Raw genomic sequence first — 26,224 nt, 5'->3', positions numbered from 1 at the left:
CGATGGGCAAACTGCTACTAGATTCAGATTCCCATCATGCAAAATGAAAACTCCTCCCCCCTCCCCCAGCGCATCATAGGGTGTGTCCCTTCCTTTTGGTATCTAATAGATAGATGTCAGGCATTCATGGAAAGAGATCCCTCTTTAAGGCTGTGGGCACTTAGCCTTGGTTCCCTTTTGGGGACAGGGAACAACAAGGACAAGATCTCCAAGATCTAATGCACACCTTAGTGCAAGTGTGATTTATCTGCACTGTGCTGCTTTTAATGGGACACATCCTCTGGTGCTCACCCAAACAGGCACCTTGCATGGGGATGTGCTACCAAATGCACGTTCTGTGGAAAGCCAACATGGTGCAAACAGGCAGCACTTGCAACTTGGATGTGCAGCTCCTGGTCCGGCATAGAATACCTCCGGAAAAGGCTGCTTTCACATGCACAAATGGTTTGTTCAGCACAGCAAGGCAAACTATGGCTTGCCACAATCGCAAAGATGTGTGGACTCCCAGAGAGAAACAAAATAAAAAAATTCCTTCCAGTAGCGCCTTAGAGACCAACTAAGTTTGTCATAGGTATGAGCTTTCGTGTGCATGCACACTTCTTCAGATACACTGAAACAGAAGTCACCAGATCCCCACGTATCTGAAGAAGTGTGCATGCACACGAAAGCTCATACCTATGACAAACTTAGTTGGTCTCTAAGGTGCTACTGGAAGGAATTTTTTTATTTTGTTTTGACTACACCAGACCAACACGGCTACCTACCTGTCCCAGAGAGAAGTTTGCAACAGCTTTGTTGCTTGATGGTCCTTCTTACTCTTGCGTTGTGCGAAGTCAAGGTTTTACTTTGCTGCCTGCCTGAATTGGAGCTTGTGATTAAGCCATCTCCTCACTAACCATGAGCTGGAACCAAGGTTTGTTCATGCTTTCAGCTTCTGGTTAGTGAGGAGAGTATTTAACCACAGGCCCCTGGCTCAGATGATATGCTGAAAGGATTGGGAAGGAGCAAAGTGGATGCCAGCTGCTCCCTTGGCACCCACATGTTGTGCAGTCCCAGTAAGCCATAGATTGACTTGCTGTGCTGCGAGATCTCTGTTGCTGTACTAGGTGAGGAACTATGGGTGGTGGGAGGAGGAAACATTTCCTTCTCTGTTTTTCTGAGGGTGGGACATAACAAACAAAAGGCAGGAGCAAACAGACAAACCATGGACACACTTTTCCCAAGTCTGCATTTGTAATTGTGTGTATTGACAGCATGATGTTAAGAAAACAGCTGAACATAAACACATAGTTCTCCCTTAGCCATAAAAATGTACTTTGTTCACACCCTTCCTTTGTACCCTCCCTTCACTTATCCTGGCCCTTCCCAGCAATCCTGGAAGAGGAGTTGGGGGGGGGGGTTCCTGCTTTTCCTCCATGACCCCAGCATCTTCAACCCCTCAGCCTTTCTGACAATTGCACCCCTCCCCACCAAAAAAAGAGAAAGGAAAGCACCAATGGTCAGTGTTTCAGAGAAAGCAAAATGGCACTTCCAGCCTACCAAATTAAAGTGCTTCTTATCAAACCAGGAATTAATTAATCAGTGTAATTAAAAATGGGAACAGAAAGTAAATGCCCAAAAGCTTAAAGAGAAAGGATCTGGGGTGGGGGTGAGACACGAAACCACTGAGAAGACAAAGAGAAAGGGGTTAACAGCACAAAGAGAGGGTTTAATAACACAGCAAAAAGGGCAACCAAAGGGGGAGGGCTGCAGACCTGGCAAGGAGGAGGGCATGTCGTCCATCCGTCCGTCAGCAGTGGTTACAGGCATAGCAGCGGGCAAGCTTGCACTGGCATTCAGAGGGTTAAAAGCATTGGCACTGAGAGGAGAGCGCTCGTCCCACTGCTCGTCATATTTACCCATTAGGGCCTTCCTAATAATTGCCTCCAACCCCATGTTGGTACTGGAGTTTTCTTGGACCGACTGGCTCCTACAACTGATTAACCCTGGGAGGTGTGGAAGGAGGGGGAAGGAGAAAGGAGGGAGGGGGGAGAAATTGGGTTGGGGGAAACGGGAAACCAAATAAGAAATTGGGTTGGGGGGGAGAGAGGAGGAGGAGGAAAGGCGACAAGGGAGAAGGGAAGAAACAAACAGTCAGCACATTCTTGCAAAGCAACAAACTGTCCGGCTGTCTTCTTGGTTCCCCCAAACCCCGCGGCACAGCCACCTTCTCGTCTGCCCCTAAGGAGATTTCAGGCACACCAAAAAGGAAGCAGAAACTACTCACAGTTTTTTGTTTCTGGGATACCACACACACACACACACACACACACACACACACACACACACACACAGACTAAAGGACTGAGGGCTGTGTGTGCCAGTTTCACATCCAGTGGGTTGGGTTGTCTTCCAACTAAATTCTATTTAGATTGGACCCATTGAAATTAATGGACCTAAATTAGTCACATCCATTCGTTTCAACAGATTGAATCCAATCCCTTGGGCAGATTGAGACACAGAGCAATCCCAAGGAGGAAGGAATGCTTCCCCGGGTGCCTTCCCAGCAGCATAAGCTGAAGAAACGTTAACATGTCATGTGGGCTCATGCAAATCACCCGGGAGCAGGGCATTTAACTGAGGCCGTGATGGGACAGGCTTCGTTTGCTCTAAGTGGAGGAATTTCAGTTGTGTGACATCACTGCTTCTGGACACGCTTAAACACAGCGCTGAGCAGCTGAAAGAGCAGCGTTAACCACGTTCTATCACAGCACAAGTGATGTTCATATGGGAGAAAATGCTCTGAGAGCAAATTGCTACAGATCTGCAAAAGAATTATGTTCTCCCAGGGACAGCATGCAGGCTAAGAACATTTCAGGCTGCATTCCTGAGCATACTTGCTTGGAAATAAGCCTTGCTGAAAGGGGTGGGATGTTGTAACTTCCAGATGCAAAAACACTTTTTTTGCAATTGAGTGTCAGTGAGATGCTGGATGTCCGCAGACAACCATGTTACATAGACCTCCACTCCAGATGTGCAGGCAAGTTCACCTTCCTACTTGGGCAGGTTGGTATGGACAACCAAGAAAGATAATCTCCCTGGGGTGGGGTGGGCATTGACAGGAGTGTCTTCTTTCAAAAAATAATCTTGGTATAAAAGATTTGATCCAAATGAAAGGGGTGGAATATATTTTTCAAGTCAGATTTTTGTCAATTCCCTTTTCTCAAAGGATTCCCGTTGCCAATACCCTTTTAAAAAAATCAGTGCTTGCTTGGTTGCTTTCATTCATTCTCTCTCTCTCTCTCTCTCTCTCTCTCTCTCTCTCTCTCTCTCTCTCTCACACACACACACACACACACGTCTTAATTTTAATGTTTGACATGTTATTATGTTTTATGTGTGCTGGTCAGATTGGCGGGGTATAAATAATAAAATTATTATTATTCCTCTAAATTTATCCTTTCTAACTGAAACACAAACTTTGTCATTAGAAAAAGGAAGGAGGCAGGTGATGCCCAACTTCTACGCCTCACAGGAGAAACTGCTGATACATAATCTGAAAGTGAATTATTGTCATCTTTTCCATCCTTAGTATACATGGGAATCATTGGGCTGTATCCAACTAAGTTATATGGCATGTTCATGAGTTTCAATGGGTCCAAGTGTCAGGAGGGCATATACTGGATACAACCCATTCCTTCTACTGTGTGGCTTGGATTTCCCAAAATTCAAACTCTGCCACCCAATCTGCATCATTCCAGCTCGATTCCACTTTCTGATGGTGGAGGTTGTGAGGACAAAAGGACTTCTATACGGGAGACAAGTGTGTGTGTGTGTGTGTGTGTGTGTGTGTGTGTGTTGGTATTGCGATTGTGAGTCATTAGAAGCCATGCAGTTAAGGTGCGGCAATGCACAAAGACCAGAGGAGGCATTGTGGGTCAGTGGCTTGCTAATCGTTCCCAGGGCAAGAGGAACCAAAATAAATAAAACAAAACTTTCAAGAGAGACTGAGTGATATGGAAGAGAAAGAATGTTCTTTGTAGAAACATAAAACATTAAATCCCGCCTATGATTTGCCTTCCTGGCTTGACTTCCCCATTTCCACATAGGTGCCTTAAAGGGAGTTCTTTGACAACCAGTCTCATACAAAATGGCTCCCTCCACCACTCCTTCCACATGACTCTCTTCTGCTGTCTTGTACAGCTGTTCAGAAACATGGCTGAGTTATCAGGAGCCTGACACTTTGCCCAATGAGACTGCATGGCCACATTTGTAATGCTTAAATTATCTGAAGACATTTGTGATCTGCAGAGTCCTGTGTGGAATGGGAGAGTCAGACACAGGGTGGGGGGAAGCACAGCTGTACCTGTTCCAGTAATGGCCGGCATGTTGAAGATCTCTGTTCCAGGTTGCCCGACATCTGGAGGGGGGGGGGAGGAGAAGAGACAACCTCAAGCACAAGTCACATTCCCAGGTAGGCTAATTATAGACTCAAACTCCTGTAACTCCCAACCATTCCAACAGGAGGAGTTGCATAAAAGCCCAATACTTTTTATCTTTGAGAGCGAAGATGGAATTGGGTTTGCTGTCCTTGAAAGTACAGAACACCTTGCCTAATAGAAGCCACCTCCCATTTTTCTTCATTTCCCACCTCTATGGGGAAAAACACAAGCGAGAGGCTGCAGGACTTGGCAGCCACTCCTTGAAGAAGCCATGATGATGCAGTTGGGATACTGGCAATATTAAGAGGAACTCTCTTGTCCAACACAATTGTTCTAAGAGTGGCTCAGATAAAATGGAAAGTGACTGCTTGGCATTTTAGGATACATTAAAATACAGATCAATTTGTAGTTAATATGGGAAGCATTTCAAATACAAATTGTCCACTGTCACTGGGACTCCAAGAAGGGTTGAGCTCTTTAGAGGTTTGAAAGCAGCCACCTGGCTGAGTCACATGACTCCTCCCAATGAATCCCGAGAACTGTAGTTTGCCCAGGGTGCTGAGAGATGTTAGGAAACCCCTGTCCCCCTCACAGAGTTGCAATTTCCAGAGTGAATCAATCCCTGTGGAGTTCTGTGAGGGCAATAAGGGTTGCCTAACAACTCTCAGCACCCTTAACAAACTACAGTTCCCAGGATGCTTCGAGGGAAGTCATAACTGTCTAAGATGCTTTAAGTGTATAGTACGGATTCAGGCAGGACTGACAGCACTCATCAGTTTATGACATTTGTAGCAAATGAAACCAGGGCTCCTCTATACTGCTACTTAATGTGGATACTAAGCTTCCTGTGACTCCATTTTGCCGTTCTCCTAATCACTGCCTTCTCACTTTTTCCTCTCCCTCAATTTGGATTTTCTCATGCCAGGGATTCTCCGAAACAAAGAGGGCATGGGAAAATCTGGACTGGGAGAGGGGAAAGTGTGGGAAGGCAGTGATTGGAAGGGTGAGTTATATTAACAACAGGGAATTAATGGGTGCATAAGAAGCTTACTATCCACAATAAACAACAGTATGGATGAGCCCTGAGTTCATAAGGGAGCGCGTGGCGCTGTGGTCTAAACCACAGAACTTCTTGGGCTTGCTGATCAGAAGGTTGGCGGTTTGAATCCGTGCAATGGGGTGATCTCCCATGGCTTTGTCCCAGCTTCTGCCAACCTAGCAGTTTGAAAGCACACTAGTGCTCCTTCGGCCTGAAAGTGAGATGAGTGGCACACTTCATAGTCGCCTTTGACTGGATTTAACCATCCAGGGGTCCTTTACCTATACCTATATTAAGGCCACCCTTTTCTTCCGATCTGTTAACTGTTTTACCTGATTTTATTTTTATATTGTTGCAATCTACTTTGGGACCTTGTTGTTGTTTGTCAATTAATTTATTTGATTATATTTGAATAAACCTGCATATGTAAAGAAGTAATTACTTTTTAATATTTTGATGCATGTGCCATGGCATTCCCTGTTCACTCTCACACTCAAATATCCCTTCTAAAAATGACACTTGCAATCTTCAGCTTTTACACGTACATGCACAAAAATAATTAAAATAAGCTGATCAATTCATCAGGGAAACTCTTTTGGTCAATCAGAATATTTTAGCTGATTAAATCTGATTAACTGACTCAACATTGCAGCCCCAAATGTAACCACCTCTTCATCACTCCTGCCCAGCCCCCACAGATAACAGGAATAAAATCCCAGCTCAGAGAAGTCCTTACTGTACTCTGCCTCGCTCCTGCTGTTTGTGCTCAGTTTCTTGATTATCTCTTGCTTCTTGGACTTCACCATAGCAGAATTGCTCTCTGTCAGTTTGCTGAAGAAGGCTGGTGGTTGCACGTTGTTTCCTGGAGATTTGGAGCCCATCCTGCACAATTGAAAGCCCATCAAACTGATGTTGTTGGAATCCTGATACCATCATGTTCGGCCTAGAGAGCCCTGACCACAAAATGTATCCCAGGATTTCTCTCTAAAATAACAAGTGGCCCAACCTCCTTATCTACTAGCAGTTTCACACTAAAAGTAATACATGTTCCTGGAAGGGGGTGACTGATCTGTTGAATACTGTAATTGTAGGAATGATGTTGTGGAGAATGTGGCAAGATTTTTGAGTGACATCATGAAATTGCATCACCATAGGTCCCAGGAGCCACTTTTGTAACTCACAACGTCTGAACAGTTTTATCCTAAAGTACCTCCAACTATGTTTTGTCACCTGTGCTGAAACTGTGGGTAAAGCAGAAAACTGCTCCCCCCATGCTTTCTAGGCATGGGACAAGCGGAGGTGTGGATGAGCCCTAACACTAACATGTACACACCTACCTAGCTCACTTATACACTGTTCCGCATGCAGAGTGCACAATGCACACAGCTGGTTTAGGTGAGCCCACAGGCTGCCACATTAGCAGGGACATAGCTCAGTGGAAGAGCCCCGGGTTTGCATGGAGAAGCCCCCAGTTCAATCCCCAGCATCTCCAGGTAGGGCTGGGAAAGACTCCTGGTCTGAAACTTCAGACAGCTGCTGCCAGTCAGTGTAGACAATACTGAGCTAGATGGACCCAATGGTCTTACTCCATGTAAGGTAGTTTCCTATGCTTCTCACAACCATGCCTAAGCATGCCACTGATCTAAAGAGATCCCATCTGTTTTCCCTAATAAATGCTGGATGCATTGAATGATTGGTTTCTGAAAGAGTAAAGCAGCTTTAGAAGATTGTTTTAACCAAGCTGGGATGTCCAGCATTCAATGCACAATTGAAAATCCTGATTGCCCAACCACAGAGCTAGTGTTGTTTGGAAGAGAATGACAAAAATCACTGGTTGCCCAGTGGAGAATACAAAATGGGTGGAGTGGGCAGGCGGGATCATCCTCAGAAAACTCCCACTGGACAGCCCAGCTGCTGCACTTTCCTGCTGCCTCCGTTACCTCTGCTCCAGCTGTTCCCCTTCTCGATACAGGATGGGATATGTGGCATTTCGCACGTGATCGGCTTCTCCCACCCCATCTGGTGGAGAGACGGGCTCTATGCAGTTGTTTGGAGCAGCAGGTGTTCTGATCTGTTCGGGAGACCTGAGGAAGCAAGCAGCGTGACTCTGTGAACCACACAGTTCTCCTTTCCTTCTGACACAGAAGAGCTGGTGTAGGTAAAGGGGTGGGGCAGAAAAGTGACAGAATTGCACTGGAAGAAATGGATGATTGCTATGGGGAAGGCTGAGGCAAAACACCACCACCCCACACCTGCAAGGCTTTAATACTCTGGGCTTTCCTCTCCATATCCTATTGTCATTTCCTTACGTTGAAACTGGACACTACTATACAGTATGAGTGTGATTGTGGGGATTGGTGCTCTCAATCAAAGCTTGCAAAATGATTTCTGGGGGAAAGAAAGAATAACGCCAGTTCCAGTTACTGCTAGTCCAAAACAGGCAAGAGCTTCTATTGCATCAGAATATAAACTATAGCTCCAAGTCCTGCAACTGCCAGCCTTTTGAACGAGGTGCTCCCTAACTGCTGGCTGGTGCCGCTCCCTGGAGCAACACTCAGAGGGTATTCTCCAGTCTGTGACATCTGTGCACGGAGTTGGTAAGAGGAAGGCGTGCAGATGGCATTCTCAGTTGTTGCTCCACATCTGTGGAACTCCCTTACTGTTGCGATTCAGTACAAGAGGAAGGGCTGCAGCTTTGCATGCAGGTGTCCCAGGTCCAGTCCCCGACACCTCCAGGTAGGGCTGTGAGAGGACTCTGCCTGAAATCTCAGAGAGCTGCTGCCAGTCAAAGTGGGCTGCACAGACTCAGCATTCGCAGGTTCCTGTGCTCCTATGAAACTTGCCTTGGGGAGTGTATGGAAGGCAAGGAGGATGATTCTGGGGCTCAGCTCGAAGGATCCCAAAAAAGTCCCTTCTCTATCATTCACAGACTGGGAGGGGGCCGGCCTTGCTGGATTGCGATTTGCAGAGCAAGAATCCAGCAGACAGGAATTGCATCCGGCTTCCTTTGCTCCTGAGGTAGGAGGAGGTGAGGAGATGCGTGAAGCAGCTTGCCATGTCCCAAGGTCCCCTGTTTCACTGATGATACCTGTGCTCCTTTGGGTTTGGATTCTATATCTGCCTGAGCTTTGTATACAATCTCCCTGATCTTAAACTCCATTTGCTTCAGTGGAACCCTGTGCCTTCCCCTCTCGCCCTAGCAAAGGGACTTTCAAATCTGTAACTTTGGCTGGAACACACCAGAGGTATCAGAATGGGGCGAGACAGAAATCCAAGCAACAGGCAATTAATGGCAAAGAGACAGGGACGAAGCGGGCTCACCTCTTGCTTTCTTCACTTTCGGGGGAGATTCTTGAAGCTGTAATGTGCTCCATTTGCTGCTGCTGCTGCTGCTGCTGCTGCTGCATGTAAGCCTCACTAGGAGTTCGCCGAAGATCCAGCACAGACCCTGGGAAAGGGTACATAGGGGTCTGGATGTGGGAGTTAAGCTGCTGGGGATGATGGCGCGTATAGTCTTGGGTGATAACCTCCTGCAAGAAGAGAACACAGCTTTGCTTTTGTCTTCAGGTCATTCCTTGTGCGGTCCAAGCAGCCTGCTATGAGAGAGGCTTAGGATGCAGGTGGCATGCGAGTGCTCCCACTCCAAGGCGCTGTGTGAGCACCAATTGTGTGGGTGGTGTGCTGCAATCTGGCCCATGCAGATGCTGGAAGGGCATCTCTGCACTTTCCCCTCTCTTTTCTGGGGGTGGGAACTCATAGGGCTGCTGCAGAACAAAGAAAGACCTACCACAACAGTCTGACCCCTGCCAGGGTTGCAGTGCCAGAAGAGATTCCTCACCAAAAATGTAGTAGGGAAAACCAGATCCCTTATTTAGGGAAGAATGGATCACTCTTGGGCAGTCCTTTCCAAACTTGCACTTTCCTCAGTGAAACCCTGTGTGCCTACTGTGGAACAATGTCTGGACTTTGGGGTGTGCTCCACAGTAGGGTTTATCAACTTGAGGCCTAGGGGCCAAATGCGGCCCTCCAACCCTCTATCTGGCCCTTGGGACTTTCCCCAGATCACACACACCCAGGCCACACCCCTCATTTGTCTGGCTGGGATGCATCATGGGAGGCTGCCCAGAAGGGAATGAGGATGTTGGGCTGAAAAAGATTCCTACCCCTGGTTCTAAGGTTGAATGCTCTTATGCCCACTTGGGCCTCGCCACTGCCCCGTGTGGACTGAGGGAACAGCAGAACAGAGCTAGTTCCCTGCTTGCAGCTGTGCGTGGCAGGCAAAGATCAGCTGCAATGGTGGGCAAGGCTGGCTATCAAGGAAACTTGCCTGTCATTCCAGATATGCTCACCGAGGAACCCCTGAGCAGCTTCTAGAGAGCTCCAGGGCTCAGCAAAACACGGAGGAAATTCTCAATTCACAAGCAAATACATTGGCAGCACCCACTCTTTGGAACTCCCTGCCTAAGATGACATGAAGCAGGCACCTTCGTTTTGGAGCCTGCTAAACATCAGGAAAAGCTTTCTGCCAGTAAGAGCCGATCAACAGTGAAACAATCTCCCTCGGGAGGTGGTGGACTCTCCTTCCTTGGAGATTTTTAAGCAGAGGTTGATGACCATCTGCCACGGATGCTTTAGCTGAGAGTCCTGCATTGCAGGGGGTTGTCCTGGATGACCCTGAAGCTCCTTCCAACTCTATGATTCTAAACTTCACTGTTTAGCCAAGTCTACCCAGGTGCTTGTGGGACCCAGGTGGCGCTGTGGTTAAACCACTGAGCCTAGGGCTTGCTGATCAGAAAGTCGGCAGTTCGAACCCTGTGACGGGGTGAGCTCCCGTTGCTTGGTCCCAGCTCCTGCCAACCTAGCAGTTCGAAAGCACTTCAAAATGCAAGTAGATAAATAGGAACCGCTACAGCGGGAAGGTAAACGGTGTTTCCATGTGCTGCTCTGGTTTGCCAGAAGTGGCTTTGTCATGCTGGCCACATGACCTGGAAGCTATACGCCGGCTCCCTTGGCCAATAATGCGAGATGAGCGCGCAACCCCAGAGTCGGTCACGACTGGACCTAATGGTCAGGGGTCCCTTTACCTTTACCTTACCCAGATGCTTAGAAAGTTGAGGTAACTTTAATCTTTAATATTATAACTTTTGTATGTTTTAAAGCAGGGTTGTAATTTTTCTTGATTTTACTGTTTTGTCATTTTGTAAACTGCTTTGAGGTTTTTCACAATCAAGTGGTGTATAAATTTTATGAAGTTTTTGGCAGGCGAGTCGGCTATTTTATGTTGTTAGCTGGTCCTACATAATGCTTTACAACTGCAGGGCAGTTTATACTCTGAATGAAAATGTTTTATCTGCACGAGTCAGCCATGCCGCAACCTCCTAGTCATTTATTCTGAGCTTAAAAGCAGAGGCAAAGTCTGCTCCATGGATGAGTCTTGGAAGGGGCTGCATGGATAATTCCTTCCAATAGAAAATGACTGTGTTTACAGGAGCTCTGCTTAAACCTAGCCTGGGATTGAGAGGCATTGTGGGCTATGGACTCTTTCCAAACAAGTACGGCTTTAGCCCTCCCCCTCCAAGCCTGTGTAGCATCCGTTGGGAGGCTAAGTGACTAATGCTAATTACATTGATATGCTGAGCCAACGTGACGACCCGCTGGTGGCCTTTGGCGCTCTGCGACCCTTGGAATGGCTGGCTTGGAGACTGCCGATCTTCAGGGAGCTGGTGGAGCTGCTGTATTTGTGAGATTTCTGCTGCGGAAGGTTTAAGAGAACCTATGAGGAAAGACAAAAATGGGCAGAGCAGCCCAGGAGGAGTTAAGACACCTGAAATACATCTTGGTCAGATGCTTGCTGCTTCTTTTAAAATTCACAAAGTCCACCCATTTCCAGAGCTCTCACCTTTCCTTTAAGTCAAGAAAAATAATCCCTTACGTATAAAGCAAGCAAAGGCAGACAGGCAAAAACCGAATGTCAAGCGTCAGTGACGATATGTCAAACATTTTAGAGGCGACAATTTGATTTGAAGATTGCAAGCAGCAGTAAAATCAATGCTATGTGCTGACTAGCAGAGATAGTCAACATGGTGCCCTTCAAATGGTGTGGACTCCAAATCTCATCAGCCTGTCCGCTGGTCAGGAGTGCTGAGAATTGTAGTCCAGAGCACCTGGAGAGTGTTAGGTTGGGCTGTTCCTGCTATTGGTGGTGCTTTGGGGCAAAGAGGTGTTGCAAGCAATCTTTACTAGGTGTATGGTGGCCCTTTCCAGGAAGTCCCCTCACCTGGCTGCTTCACCCGCGGCTCATGCTCCGCCCCGCGCCCTTTCTCAGCATCCTGGGATGGCTTTGCCCCTTTCTCATGGAGCGTGCTGGGTGAGCTCACAGGACTTATTGCTTCGATGCCATCAGGGCTGTAGCTTCCATGGAAACCTGGAGGGCATGAAAAAGAGCAAAGGGTCTTTTAAAACGGCAACAACACCCTTTCGTTCTAAGCACTAATGCAGCAGTTGTAAAAGATTTGCACTGTATTTAACAGAGGGATGGACAAAAGAAACCCTTAAAAGACTTTCCTGACAGCCATAAAAACCTATAACAGGTTTCCATCCTTACTCAGCACCTGGTGGTTCAAAAGCAATTTGTCTCTGTGTTCTAAACTTGGTGGCACTTACTGATGGGGAAGGAAGGAGAGGAAAGGGGCACAGGGGGCAAATGCACCTGCTTCTTTCCTGAACAGAAAGAAAGCCAGAGGCTGACACACCAGGAAGCAAAACTAAGTAGAGAAGCTGTAGGTATAACATGTGGCTGCTCTCAAAGCAAAATGCAACTTAAAGAGAGATAATAATCAAACCTCACAGAGTCTAGAGTTGGAAGAAGGGAGCCTGGGGGGTCACCAAATCCAACCCCCTGCAACACAAGTGAATTTTCTGTCGCCTGTGGAAGCATCTGCATCCTTACATCTCAAAGTGCTTCACTCCCTAGGTCTTCCTACTTACAGCTTTGGCTTTCCATCAGCTTTAGTTGGCGTGCCAAGTTGTGCCCATATTTAAAGAAACTGGACCTGGCTGCTGCCATTCATGCCCTAAGCTACATCCAAGCCGGATTATTACAGACGTTTTTACTTGGAGCTGCAATTGAGAAGTGTCTGGGAGCTTCAGCTGGTTCATAGCACAGCAGCCAGAGTGATGTCTGGCACGAGCTGTTATGATCATATTACCCCAGTGGTACTTTCAGCTCAAAAGTTTGCCAAATCGCTTCTAGGCTCAATTCAGAAGGAACCTCCATAGTACTATGCAGCGGCTTAGCTTTCTGAACTTTCAGAAGATGTCATTTCATTGGCAGAGATATACAGAACTAGGGTGTAGTCTGATGTGAACGTGCTTCAGAGCTTGGAAACTTTGGAGATTGTAACTGCCATTAAAGAAAGTCCTAGATGCATGTATTGTGTGTTGGCATGTCTGTCTTGAGAGACAACAGAGTGCGCCTTCAGAGTTGAAGTCAAACTGCTGTGTTAGCAGGCCCAAAGTGTTCTCCCTGGGGCACAAGCATGTGTGGGCAGTATGCATGGAGGACCTGGGCTGCCCAGGTGACAAAACCCCACTCTAAGCCTCACTGATGTGGTCCAAAGGAAAGCGGAGGTATACATTTGGCACCAGCTTGGCTGCAGGTGTTGCCGGAAAAAAGCACACAAAGTGCCAGCCTTAGGGATTCCACTCCAGATTTGTGTAAGGTTAACTCCTTAGCCTTTTCTTCTCCCAGAGATATCTGCCAAGGCAGTGGAGGTTTAGAATCAGTTTTCCTTCTCCTAGGTGGGCTACCTGTTTGGTATAGACTCTGACCTTTCAGAGGCAGGGAGCAGGATGGTTGTCACAGCCCCTGGTGTCCAGCTGAATTATGCTGGCAATAACCTATGACAGGAATGGGGAACCTGTGGCCCCCTCCAGGATGTTGCCCCAGCCAGCATGACCAATGGTAACAGCTGTAGTCCCACAACACCGGGAGGCACACAGGCTCCCCATTCCTGCCCCACTACTGCCCAATGCCAAACACAAAATATACATGCTATGATCCATATATACCATACAAACACAGCAAATTATTCAATTTATTCAAAAAATGTACATATTTGGAATTTAGAGCAGAGAATAAATTAAAGCCCCTAAAAAGAAAACTCCATCCCAAAGTATCCATGAACCATATAGTACTGTTGCCCATTACACTCTCACTCATGTTTTCCTTCAGCCACCTCCTTTTGCCCGTCACAATCACAGCCATGTACCAGGAACTGAATGATATGCACAACAGCAGCAGCAACAAACAAAACAAAACCCAAGAATGCATGTAGATGGGCAGGAGGAGAAAATAAATACACGAGTAAGAGCCTTCATATGAGACACCACATGAAATAAAACAGGCCGTCAACACAAATGCAAAAATCAAATTTAAAAAATTGATGGGTGAGAAGGGTATTCAGGGAAAAAAAAGGTATTTGTGTGTGTTTTTAAGGCCACAAACTTGGAAGAACCGCTCCGCTCCCCCTCCAATTTCTTACCATCGCTATTGGCGTCGTTACTTAGCGAGCTTCTCTCTCGCTTCCCCTTATCGCAAGAAATTTGACGCATGATAATCACATCTATGAAGCTGGCCGCTGTCATGGTGGTCTTACCGAGTGCTCGGAGCTCCTGTTCCTGTACTGAAAAGGTTTTACTCTTTTCTCTACTGGGCTGATCACTGGCCGAAACTGCGTGCAGCGACTGGTCCAGGGGTGGGTGGTGCTGAGGGTGGCTTTTCCCCTGTCCTCTGCTATACAGGTGGGTTGGACCTGGCCCAGAGGAGGACAAAGGCCTGGGCTCCATGGCTTTAACAGGTGAAGGCGACTGTTCCAAGCCGCCCCCAGCAGGCAGCTTGGAGGAGAACAGGTTGCTGTCTGCTTGAGGGCGCTCCGCTTTGACATCTTGGGCTCTGGAGGCCTCCTTCTGCATGTGGGCAGGATCCATCATAGAGGTATAGCTGTCCAACCCACCTACGGAGCTGCGCAGTGATGATACCGAGGAATATCCCGAGGAGCGAACTGGTGATGTGGTGGTGGCAGAAGAGGAGGTGGATCTGAAGAGCAGAAGGCAAAGTAAGAGACCTGTGGGAAGTTTTTTGGGTGGGGGCAGAGGCGGATTTAGGGCAGTGCGACTGGTTCCCCCGCACAACTGGGCAAGCGCTAACTAGGCTTTGGGAAGGAGATATGAGGGCTCTGGCAGGGTCCTAGAGTCCTCCCACCTCCTTCCCAAAGCCTAGTTAGCACCTTCGCAGCTCTGGGGAGGAGATGGGAGGGCTCCAGGACCCTGCCAGAGCCTCATGTCCTCCATGTATTTATTCACTCTTTTGGAAAGCCAACTAACCAACCAGCAATCAGCACCTCTTTGGACAGCAAGGTACAAAAACTAATTATGTGCTATGGGCTGTATCTAGTGCTAGTCTTACTCAGAGTAGACACATCGACGTTAATTGACATGAATATATCAGGCACATTAGTTTCAGTGAGCCACACTGGCTTTGGGATATAGCCCCATGCAAATAGGTAATTTCCTTTTGTTCCTCTTGAGAGGCCCACCTGTCCCTGACTCTTGAACCTTGAAGCCGTCCAGACGTTGTCAACCAAGTCCTATCAGCTCTGGGCAGTAAGGCCAGTGGTCCAGGATGGTGGGGAGTTATAGTCACAACACCTGGAGCGCCATCGGCTCCCCAGCCCTGTTCTAGTTGGAAGGGAGAGGGAGAAAAGTCTTCCACACTCCCCACACAAATTATTTTTTTAAATGGTGGCATATTGATTATGGAATGCTCAGCCCTTGAGAGGCCTTCGTAACCTCCTCTCTGCTGGCCTTTAGGTGAACGTGGAAGCTTTATTTTTATTTTCTTAGCCAGGCTTTGAGTGTTATTATTCCTGCTGTTCTGAAGTTTCATTCTGACACTGTTTCTGTAGTTTCCCTGTTCTTTTCTACAGTATTTATTCTTGCTTTCAGGTAGGATTTGAATTTTAAATTGTTGTTGTATGCTCCCCTGGGGACCGTTTTAGGCTGAAGGGTGGACTCTGAATGTATGCTACAAACCTCTGCCACATCCTCCACATGCTACCTTAGCCGTGACACTAAAACGTCCTTTCTGCAACATGATCTGCACCCAATGCAATTTCCTCCCTGCAAGGCCCCAATCAGCAATGTGAAATGTAAATCGACCTGTGATCCTTGGATGAAGGGCAGTATAGAAATTTAATAGATAAAATAAAATATATAATAAAAACATGTGCTGAGCAACCTTGCCCACAGCACGTCAGGAATGAAGAAGGCCGTTAACGCATCTCTGACATACCGCAGAACTGAGGGGGCAAGGTTCTCCGAAGGGATCATCTTCATGTTTGTGTTATGCAACACGCTGGGGCGTTGCTGGATGTTCTCCTGGGTGCGGGGTGAGACAGGGGAGTGCTTGTGATTGTGAGAGTGTGCTGACGGCCGACTGCTGCTTTGGTCTGTGCCTGCCACAAAACACAAAGAAGCACTGTGAAAACTCTAGATATGGAAAATCCAAAATGAATACCAGTCGAACAAGAAAGAACTTAACCAAGTCCCTGCCAGGCACCCCACCCACTGCTCCCCCTCCAGAGGTCACTAAAGGAATGTGATCCAACCTGGTCTCCAGATGGGGGCATGCTCAACAGTGGTTGTGGCTGCTAAGACCGACTTCTTGCGTTCCTTCTCACGCTCCCGTTCACGGTCTCGTTCTTGCTCCCGTTCAGAAACTGAAGGTCCTGTCTGCTTGGTCAGGTGTGTGTGGCCTCCTATGAATCATTAAACACACAGTCTGAACATGTTCAGAAAGCAGGTGTTTTGACCTGAATATTAAAGCAGCTATTCTGCACCCCCCCCTGCCCAGCAGCCAAAGAAAACTGCAGCCTGAAACATCTGAGGACACTCAGACATAAAACAACATACCCACTTTAAAGTACTGAAATTTTAGCCCCTTAATTTTGCTTTGTGTCCCTTTCTTGGCATATCCATGTGTTGTTGTTTCTTATTTTCCTCCTCTCCCATGTCCCTTATGTTCTTCTAGGCTGAGAGGACACATGTGGGTGTTAACTTAGGCTCTGAAAGAAGCACCTAATGAATTTTGGCAACGTATCAAGAATCACCTACCTGGGGAGAGTGGAGAGCTGCTATGTCGGCTAGTGAAAGCCTGGGGGGCACTGTGGATGTATGTGATCCGGTCAATGGAGGCGGCAGAAGTGCCCGGGGTGGGGGGCACAAGCACAGGCAAATGTGGCACTTGAGACAGGTCAATTATTCCTGCTAAGAGAATTGCGGGTGGGGGGAGAGACAGTTAGGAGAAGCAATATGCCTTGGACTAGAAGTGCAGTATCAAAAAAGCAGTAACCTCTTGTGGCATTGAAAGACATTATAGCCTGTGCTGTGTCAGCTGTGAAAGGATGCCTTAATCTGGACACTGGATACCACTTTGCAGCTTTCCCGTATGCCCCATGCCTCCTGCACTTTATAGGGAGATCCATCTTCTGAAAGCAGAAAATTCTGTCCATGTCACATGGTATTACATCACCTGAAGGGCAAGGCCTGCTGCCCAAACAGCCTGCAGCTTGCTCAGAATGACAGGCGAAGAAGTGGGCAGACTAAACACAGTGAAGAACCTCTCTCTTGTCAGTTACACTTAATGCAACTTGGCAATGCAGAACAGGGAAAACAACAGGCCTGAGGAAAGTGTTGCTGAAGAGTTCTAGGTAATGCAAAAGCTTCACCACCAGAATTACTGGTGCAGTTAAGAAGCGCCATTGGATCCTCATGATCTGCATGCATCATGTGAAACATAAAAAATGTTGCAGCTGATTGAGACCTTCACCAGGCCCTTATGCCTGTAACTTGCTCCATGTTCACAAACTCCTCGTAGTCTCAACAACACAGAGAGCCCTATGACACCTGGAATCTAACCAGTGAATTGTGAGAGATGCCTTTGCAGGCTTTGTCCAGCAACTGACCAAGTCTGGCCCATGAAAACTTATGCTATAAACAAACATGGTTCTCTCAAAGTGCTGCAAGTATCTCTCTTGCTTTTGTTGCAACAGAAGAACACAGACACCTGCCGGAATTTGCCACACAACCCCAAACATATTTTCGGACCTGCTGCATAATTGAGGGCTAGCGAGGGCTCTCGCGGAGACAGGCCACGTAGCAGGTCTGCCCTCTGGGCCATTGCAGTGGCAGCCGCAGCATTGTGGTGCATCTGCTGGGAGGTGATGTAGTCGTTGATGATGGTCTGCCTGTTCTCCATGGCAGCTGTATCTGGGTAACCGCGGATTAGGTATGGTGGGTAGAGATGGGGGTATGTAGGGCTAGGAGCGAGGTGCCTTGGCAAGTAATAAGCGGCTGCTGGACAGAACAGAGACAAGGGACAATATTAGCGTTTTCACATGCTGTTTTCTTCAGCAGAGTTTGTCTCAATACAAGAGCACTTGGAGGGCACTTGGAGCAATCTCTGCTCTACTGGATCTCTTCTTCAACTCTCTATTTTTGGCTTCTCACTGTAAGTTCACCACTGCCACCCATGTCCAAACTCTTCTCCTCTTTACCCGAACCTTGCCCACCCCCCAGTTCTTGCTGCAACTATCCCAGGGTGTGTGAAACCAGAGATATTCTTCTTTCCTCTGCATGTTGTGTGTGAATGGCCTCAAACATCTCCTAATGTTTTCTGTCCTTTTCCATTATCTGTCAAATTGTTCTAAACCAAACAATGCATCCAGATTCTTAAGAACTAACCCAACCAACTCTGTGCAGAGAGACTAAGCTGTGTAATGCTGGCCTAGATAAGTCAGCACATTCCAGCCGTGGTGATTGTTTCATTGCTGCCATTTTCTGAACCTAAAACATGTTTACCTGCTTCCAGGGGGATTCCTCTGGGAATAGCTGCTGGGTCAAAGGCCAATGGAATGTGTCCCCTGTACAAGTCCACACCACTCACTCCCCGGAGCAGGTGCTCATATGGAGAGATGGGGGGGTGGTGGTCTGCAAGGGTAGCATGAGGAGACTTGGAGCTGGCCATTTCTCTTGGTGTCGGGGTGATCTTTCTGTCCTGGGATACAGGCTTTCCAGCAGCGATGCTCCCTGTCAAAGCAAAAATGGTTTGTTACAAGAGCCCCTGTGGAAACGCCCTCGAGATCTCAAGCCATTCTGAGACAAGCACTTCCCTTTACCCAAGTTAGATTGGACTTTTTTTTTTTACTAGTATGTTTGTAAAAGTTGAAAATGAAAAATGAAATTATATAAAAAAAGAGACAAGCAGAAGAGGTACTGGAAACGGTTATGGATTCCCCCCTCCCCCATAAAAATAAAACTACCAAGACTAGAAAACACACAAAAACAACTATTGATGTCTCCAATATCAGAAGTTGAGATTTGGATCCCTTCCAGTCGGGGATTCAGGTCTCATCCTGGGACTGAAACTGCCTTGGTCGCACTGGTTGATGATCTCCGGCGGGCTAGGGACAAAGGTGAGAGCTGTTTCCAGACACTGCTGGATCTCTCAGCGGCTTTTGACACCATTGACCATAACATCCTTCTGGAACGTCTAGAGGGGTTGGGAGCTGGGGGCACTGTTATACAGTGGTTCCGCTCCTTCCTCCTAGGCCATGTTCAGAAAGTGGTGGTGGGGAATGAGTGTTCAGACCCCTGGGCTCTCACTTGTGGGGTGCCTCAGGGCTCTGTCCTCCCCCCCCCCCCGTGCTTTTCAACATCTACATGCAGCCGCTGGGAGAGATCATCAGGGGGTTTGGGCTGGGTGTTCATCAGTATGTGGATGATACCCAGCTCTACCTCTCTTTCAAATCAGAAGCAGTGAAGGTCCTGTGTGAGTGTCTGGAGGCGGTTGGAGGATGGATGGCGGCTAACGGATTGAGATTGAATCCTGACAAGACAGAAGTACTGTTTGTGGGGGACAGGAGGCGGGCAGGTGTGCGGGACTCCCTGGTCCTGAATAGGGTAACTGTTCCCCTGAAGGACCAGGTGCGCAGCCTGGGAGTCATTCTGGACTCACAGCTGTCCATGGAGGCGCAGGTTAATTCTGTGTCCAGGGAGTCATTTTGGACTCACAGCTGTCCATGGAGGTGCAGGTTAATTCTGTGTCCAGGGCAGCTGTCTATCAGCTCCATCTGGTACGCAGGCTGAGCCCGCAGACTGTCTCGCCAGAGTGGTGCATGCTCTAGTTATCTCCCGCTTAGACTACTGCAATGCGCTCTACGTGGGGCTACCTTTGAAGGTGACCCGGAAACTACAACTAATCCAGAATGCGGCAGCTAGACTGGTGACTGGGAGCGGCCGCCGAGACCACATAACACCAGTCTTGAAAGATCTACATTGGCTCCGAGTACGTTTCCAAGCACAGTTCAAAGTGTTGGTGCTGACCTTTAAAGCCCTAAATGGCCTCGGTCCAGTATACCTGAAGGAGCGTCTCCACCCCCATCGTTCTGCCCAGACACTGAGGTCCAGTACCGAGGGCCTTCTGGTGGTTCCCTCGTTGCGAGAAGCCAAGTTGCAGGGAACCAGGCAGAGGGCCTTCTCGGTGGTGGCACCCACCCTGTGGAACGCCCTCCCATCAGATGTCAAAGAGAAAAACAGCTACCAGATCTTTAGAAGACATCTGAAGGCAGCCCTGTTTAGGGAGGCTTTTAATGTTTAATAGATTATTTTATTTCATTTTTCTGTTGGAAGCTGCCCAGAGTGGCTGGTATAAATGTTGTTGTTGTTGTTGTTGTTGTTGTTGTTGTTAAATTATGTACTTTTAAAACTTTCAATAAAGATGTTTTAAAAATTCAAGACAGAAGGCAGTAAAACAGTTTCATTGCATTTAACAATAAATAAAGAGAAACAAGCGCTTCCCCCTGCTACTGACAGGTATGTTATCACAGCACTTGAAACCTATTGTAAATACTATCATTTTGTGCTTTGGATAAAAGAAAACAGCAACACCATCCTTATTCTTTATTTTTTAACTTTTCTCCAGATGGACCACTAGTTCCTGCCTCTGTATAGCAGGATTTAACATTCCTTTACTTAAATCCACAGCACTCCCAAATCAGTTAGAATTCCCACAAACACAAACTCCAAAGTCACCCCTTTCTATTTCTTAACCTGTTAGCTTCTGTTGATGTTAACCTTTCATTCATTCTGTTAAACCTTGGCTTTGCGGCAGTTTGATAACTAAATACAACTAAACTAAACATAACAAGAACCCCGCTGGATGAGTCTGAAGGCCAGCATTCAGTGCTCACAGTGGCCAACCAATGGCCTCTGGGAAGCCCACAAGCCTTCTGCCACTCCTGATCCCCAGTAACTGCTACTCAGAAGAACAGCACCTCGGATTCTGGAGGCAGTACATAACCACTGTGACTTCTAGCCATTGATGGTCTTATCCACCTCTCCCAGCTTTCAGCTGTACTGGATGATCCTGAACTCTAGTATTACAAGAGAAATCCATTTTCTGCACACTATGCAGAATTTTAACAACCCCTCCTTTACTCAGTTTTTCTAAACTAAAAATCTCCAAATACTGTCACTTCCTCAGTTGCTCCTGTACTATTATAATTTTGGTTACCCTTTCCTGCACCTTTTCCAGCTGTACAAAATAAAGTTGCAGCAACCTGAACTGTACACAGTATTCCAAGTGTGGTCACACTACAGGTTTGCAGAAAGGCATTATAATAACTGGAGTTTTATTTTCAGACCCTTTGCTAATGGTCCCAACATAGATTTTGCCTTAGCTACTTCAAACTGTGTAGACAACTTAATTGAGCTCGCCACCTGAAACAAATCTGTTCTCGTCATCAATGCAGTTCACACACATTAGGGCATTGCTTGGATGTGACCAGGCTATCAGATCTCTTTCGAGAATGCTATATATTATTCATCCGATACCCTGATTCAAAGGGTCAATTCACACCCTTTCCCCCAGGTGTAATTTAATGTGCCAGATATGCATTCTAACAGGACAGTCACTAGAGAGCCAGGATTGGCTGTGGCTCCCTCCCAAGTAAACACCTGAGTGAGTCACAAACCCAGGTTGGCTATCAAGAAATGTGCCATTTAAAGGAGCTGCTGTGCCCTAGTGTTTATTTCTCAAAGTATATTGATAACAGGTATCTAAATCAACAGCAATATAATAATAGCACCAGCAGCAGGAACAACAACAACCCCACAACCCTACTGGATCACCTTAAAGGGAAATCCTTCCTTAACAGGAGCATAGCTGTCAAGTTCTCCCTTTTTTAAAGGGAAATTCCCTTATGCTGAGTAGGCTTCCTCACGAGAAAAGGGAAAACTCGACAGCTATGAACAGTCTTGTTGTGTTTCAGTGGAGATGAAGTGCAACACAGATCCATAGAAAAACTGCCTTCTAACAAGATCAAACTAATTGCATGCCTAGCTCTTTGATCAACAGCAGCTCACCAGGGTTTGGGGCAGGCTCTGATCTGTTCATTTTAACTGGAGATACCAGGGACTGAACTGGTGACGTGCAAACCATTTACATCCGCCTTGGGGAAAGGAGACACAGAGAAGCCAAGGGCGGAAGTGGCACAGATCAGTGAGGGCTGGGATTTGGCTTTTGTTCTTTTGGCAGAAAGTGTGGAGCTAGAAGATCTAGCAAGTTTAAAAGGAGCATGGGGAATGATTCTGTAAACATCTAAGGAAAGCGTACACTGAATGTACTCTTGCCTTATATATTCTGTCAGCAGACAATTGGTTAATGTGAAAATGAAAATGAAAGTGTAAATGTGTGTGTGAGAGAGAGAGAGAGGGAGGGAGACATACCCACCCAGCAACCATGGAAAGAATTAAAAACATGCAAGGTGAAATCAAAGCCCAGATGAGGCTGACAGCTTCCCCCTTTTCCTGTCCTGGAGAGCGGGAAACATTTTTGCAACTTGGAGCTGGAATGATGACAGGCTCTTTACATTTTCCTTCTCATTTGGTGATGGCACCTCAACTTTTAAATACTTCCCTTGCCAGCCCTCCTGTTTTGGACTGAACAAAGCAAAAAGAGCTTATTTGAGACTGAAAGGAACTGTGCACATTTCCCAAACCTGCTCTTATCTGAACCAGTTTAAAACAAAGCCTGTAGTGTGAGAACAGCTTGGGTTCTGCAGTCATACAAACACATTGCTGATCGTGGCCACAGCTACAACAGGCCCAGAATAGGTTGCACACCAATGCTCGCTTTATTTATTTTTCATTTGACTTTGTTCATTGGCAGCGGCCAGGTTTTCCCAATCCACTAAGGGTCACAGCTAGCAAACTGGCTGCCGCTGGGAGTAGGCACACCTAGGCACTGAAGTCAACTCTGCTTCAACTGGCAAAGCTAGATTGAACTGCACCCCCAAACTACTAAGCCTGCTCTTTCAGATGGAAAGCAACTCCATCAAGGGCAGGCTAAATTCCAAATCCACAGTACCGCCATCTTGTCTGGATTCAGCTTCAATTTATTCACTTGCCTCCTGGTAACTGACCAACAACACCGGATCCAGATGTAACAGAGAAAGGGTGTTATCTGTATATTGATGATGCCTTGTTCCAAATCACCTCATGACATCTCATGGTGGCCTTGTATAGCAAGATTAATCCTTGAGTGAGTAGTTCCCATAGGGTCAAGTAGAAATCTCCCACTGCTACTCTGTCTAAATAATCATGGAGGTGGGAGTGGAACCACTGCAATGTGATGCCCCCAACTCTCTTGAGTTGCTCCAAATGGATGTCATGGTTGATGGTATCAAAAGTTGTCAAGAGACTGAGAAGAAACAAGAAGATTGTACCCCTCCCTTCCTCTCCCTTTACCAACAAGAGTCATCCATCAGGGCAATGTTGTTTTTAGTAGCATCTTGAACAAGATAAACAGGATACCACAGAGTGGCTGGTCTGGAGCAGGATTGCCCAGCAGCCTGGTACAGACTCAGCACTAAATTCCACAGTACTTCCTGCACCACAACTTAGGGCTTATCCACACTTGCCTTTCCTCCATGCTTTCCAGGCATGAGCTGTGCATGTCCAAACATCTTTGTTTTTTGTTTTTTGCTCTGGAATGTTCCCTGCGAAAACCTGTTCTTTAAAGTTGAACTGGAGCAAATGGCAATCTGTGGTAAGCCTGGACTGATGTTCTGATGTTTACTCTAACAGAGCGCTAAAGGGTGGGTTTTCATGGGAAAAACTCTGGGACAAACAACAACAATGCTTTTAAGCTCATACCTGTGCCTAGAAAGAGCAGGGCAAAAGGAAAGTGTGGATAAGCCCTTAGTGTGCAAGAAGCAAAACAACCCCAAGGCATGGTGAGTGGGCTGCACAGACTGGTATTGCTTCCTGTTCTGGACTCATTCAAAAAGTTGGATGCTGTTGGTGGAAACCACCAATGCATTTTAAATAGGGCGGGGGCACACCTGATAAATTCCACCTTGTGTGTATGATCTTTTAGAAAACCCACCCAGTACACCTGACGGTCCAGCAACACAAATATTTCTGAGTACTCTCCTGTCCCCGGTAAACTCATTTATAATCAGAATATGACTAACCTACACATGAATACGGCCTAAAGGTAAAGGCACCCCTGACCATTAGGTTCAGTCGCGGATGACTCTGGGGTTGTGGTGCTCATCTCGCTTTACTGGCCAAGGGAGCCGGCGTACAGCTTCCACTTCTGGCAAACCAGAGCAGCGCATGGAAATACCGTTTACCTTCCCGCTGTATTTATCTACTTGCACTTTGATGTGCTTTCAAACTGCAGCAGCAGCAGAGACCGAGCAACGGGAGCTCACCCCGTTGCGGGGATTCAAACCGCTGGCCTTCTGATTGGCCCTAGGCTCAGTAGTTTAACCCACAGCACCACCCGTGTCCCATACATGCCATTTATGTGGTGTGAAATAATGGCGAAGGCTTTTTGAGGTATGGCATTTAAATATCCATGCCACTAATCTGCTTTGCATAAGCCAGCGATGGGGAACCTGTGGCCCTCCTGAAGTTGCTGGACTGCAGCCCTCACCACCTGACCGCTGGCCAGGCTGGTTGGGACTGTTGTGAGTCCAACAACATCAGGTTCCACATTCCTAGCATAAACAGCACATCAATACACCTTTAGAAATATAGTAATTATTTCCAGAGAAAGAGTTCATATTTGCTTTCGAAGTCACCCTCAAATTCTACAATCTTGCTAAATAACACCCCTGGCCCGGAATTTAAAACAAGTTTAAAACTGGGAATCCTCCAAACCTCTTAGCTACAATCTGCCCTGGAATCTTGCTTGCAGAGGGCTTCCCATATGTGTACATTACATAAAGGCCAGCCAAGAGAATCTTCTGTTCTTAGAAATGAACGAGATACTTCATTTAACAAATATGTTGATTCTCTTAAGGCAAGGGGTAGGTGTGTGTCACACACTAATAGGCATAAAGGCTGTATTCGTAGGGAGAATAACCATGCTAATCTATTTCAAATGCATTGGTCAAGTTTGGAAGAAAAAATTAGGCTGACATAATGAAGTCTCCCCATTTCTGCAGAAGTGGATCATACAACTCTGGGAGGAGAACAGGCTCCTCGAATAGGACTGACAGCTTCCTCAAAAGCAGGTGGAATCTGCAGTGACCACTCGCTGGCCAAACAGTGCTAAAAAGCAGCAGCAAGAGGGGCAACACTCCTCTTGAAAGTTATCATGGTGGTGTGGACAGTAACATACTGGATCCTGCCCAGAGCTACTGCTAATTAAATATGTATACATGGAAACTTGGGCTTTAATGCCTGGACTTAAATGCCACAGAAGGCTGTACGCTAACTAATTCCTCATCCAAATCACCCCAGATAAGCTATTCGATTAATTTGCACCGCACTGCAGATCAAAAACCAGTTCCTTTTCCATTCATTTACCCCAATTAATGTACCAAACAACCCTACTCCTGATAGATTGAATTTTCCTTCAATTACCCCAAATATCCTACCCAGTAAACCTAATTACCTCTGGTTCAATTCTCCTTGAATTCAATATTAACCAAGAAACATTCAGGGCACTTAAAAGAGTGTCTGGGGTCTGTACCCCACAAGCTCATCCCTGGGCATGTCCCTGGTTCCGGTGCCTCACAACCTGCCTGAAACGTACAATCTGAAGAAGCCCCCTAATCCACCACCAGCATTTGTCACACCCACAGCCTGCGAAACAGCAACACTGACCTTCATGCTGCCTGGTGCTTGGCTCCCTCGTGGAGACTGGGGACCCTCGGTGCAAGTGGCTGCTGAAAGCCGTCCCATGGGCTGCTTGGTGGTCCTCATAGGCAAGAGGGCTGTGGCGAGGTTTCCCTGCCTCAGGCACGATCACAGGGGCTCCTCTCGTGATTGAGCCACCAGAGTTTGTCACTGGGCTGGGCCTGCTTTTCAAACTCTCCTCGTAAGCACTTTTTAAGCTCTCCCCATAAGCTCTTTCCAGAGTCCTTGGGTCCTGCATGACATCCAGGGAATGCAGGGGATGAAAAGTCCTCCCCGGGCTTCCAATAATGGAACGGACATCATGCTTTTTGGCACTTGCTGAAGCGTTGCTGTCATATTTCAGCGGGGTACCCTGGGGGGACAAGGTGGGAGACAAGAGAGAAAGGTCAGCAAGCTGGCAGGAAAAGGACAGCAGCACGGAAGGTCACAAATGGCTTTCTGAGGCTGCCGCTGGCATTCTAGGCTTAGCTTCGACAGATGAAAAGGGGGGGGG

At 47.1% G+C, this 26,224-nt stretch overlaps 1 protein-coding gene across 29 annotated transcripts in view; it reads right to left on the bottom strand.

Moving 5' to 3' along the window:
* Positions 1 to 26,224, bottom strand: part of NCOR2 (nuclear receptor corepressor 2) — a 361,690-nt gene that overhangs the window by 6,411 nt on the left and 329,055 nt on the right. For 10 of the 29 annotated variants that reach the window (XM_060269894.2, XM_060269903.2, XM_060269899.2 and 7 more), the window contains 14 exons: positions 25,699 to 26,083; positions 18,379 to 18,606; positions 17,626 to 17,874; positions 16,633 to 16,785; positions 16,128 to 16,277; positions 15,812 to 15,974; positions 14,004 to 14,557; positions 11,738 to 11,884; positions 11,085 to 11,233; positions 8,782 to 8,990; positions 7,401 to 7,544; positions 6,197 to 6,342; positions 4,346 to 4,399; positions 1,755 to 1,985 (listed from right to left, as the gene is read on the bottom strand). In XM_060269894.2, coding sequence (XP_060125877.2) covers positions 1,755 to 1,985; positions 4,346 to 4,399; positions 6,197 to 6,342; positions 7,401 to 7,544; positions 8,782 to 8,990; positions 11,085 to 11,233; positions 11,738 to 11,884; positions 14,004 to 14,557; positions 15,812 to 15,974; positions 16,128 to 16,277; positions 16,633 to 16,785; positions 17,626 to 17,874; positions 18,379 to 18,606; positions 25,699 to 26,083 — 2,962 coding nt within the window. The remainder of the gene's footprint in view (positions 1 to 1,754; positions 1,986 to 4,345; positions 4,400 to 6,196; positions 6,343 to 7,400; positions 7,545 to 8,781; positions 8,991 to 11,084; positions 11,234 to 11,737; positions 11,885 to 14,003; positions 14,558 to 15,811; positions 15,975 to 16,127; positions 16,278 to 16,632; positions 16,786 to 17,625; positions 17,875 to 18,378; positions 18,607 to 25,698; positions 26,084 to 26,224) is intronic. The other 19 variants (XM_060269898.2, XM_088659405.1, XM_088659399.1 and 16 more) reach the window with 17 other exon arrangements.

This window comes from Zootoca vivipara, chromosome 16 (assembly GCF_965207765.1).
Source record: "Zootoca vivipara chromosome 16, rZooViv2.hap1.1, whole genome shotgun sequence".
Lineage (NCBI taxonomy): Eukaryota > Metazoa > Chordata > Lepidosauria > Squamata > Lacertidae > Zootoca > Zootoca vivipara.
Note: the sequence above shows the minus strand (reverse complement) of the source record. Positions and strands in the feature narration are given on the sequence as shown.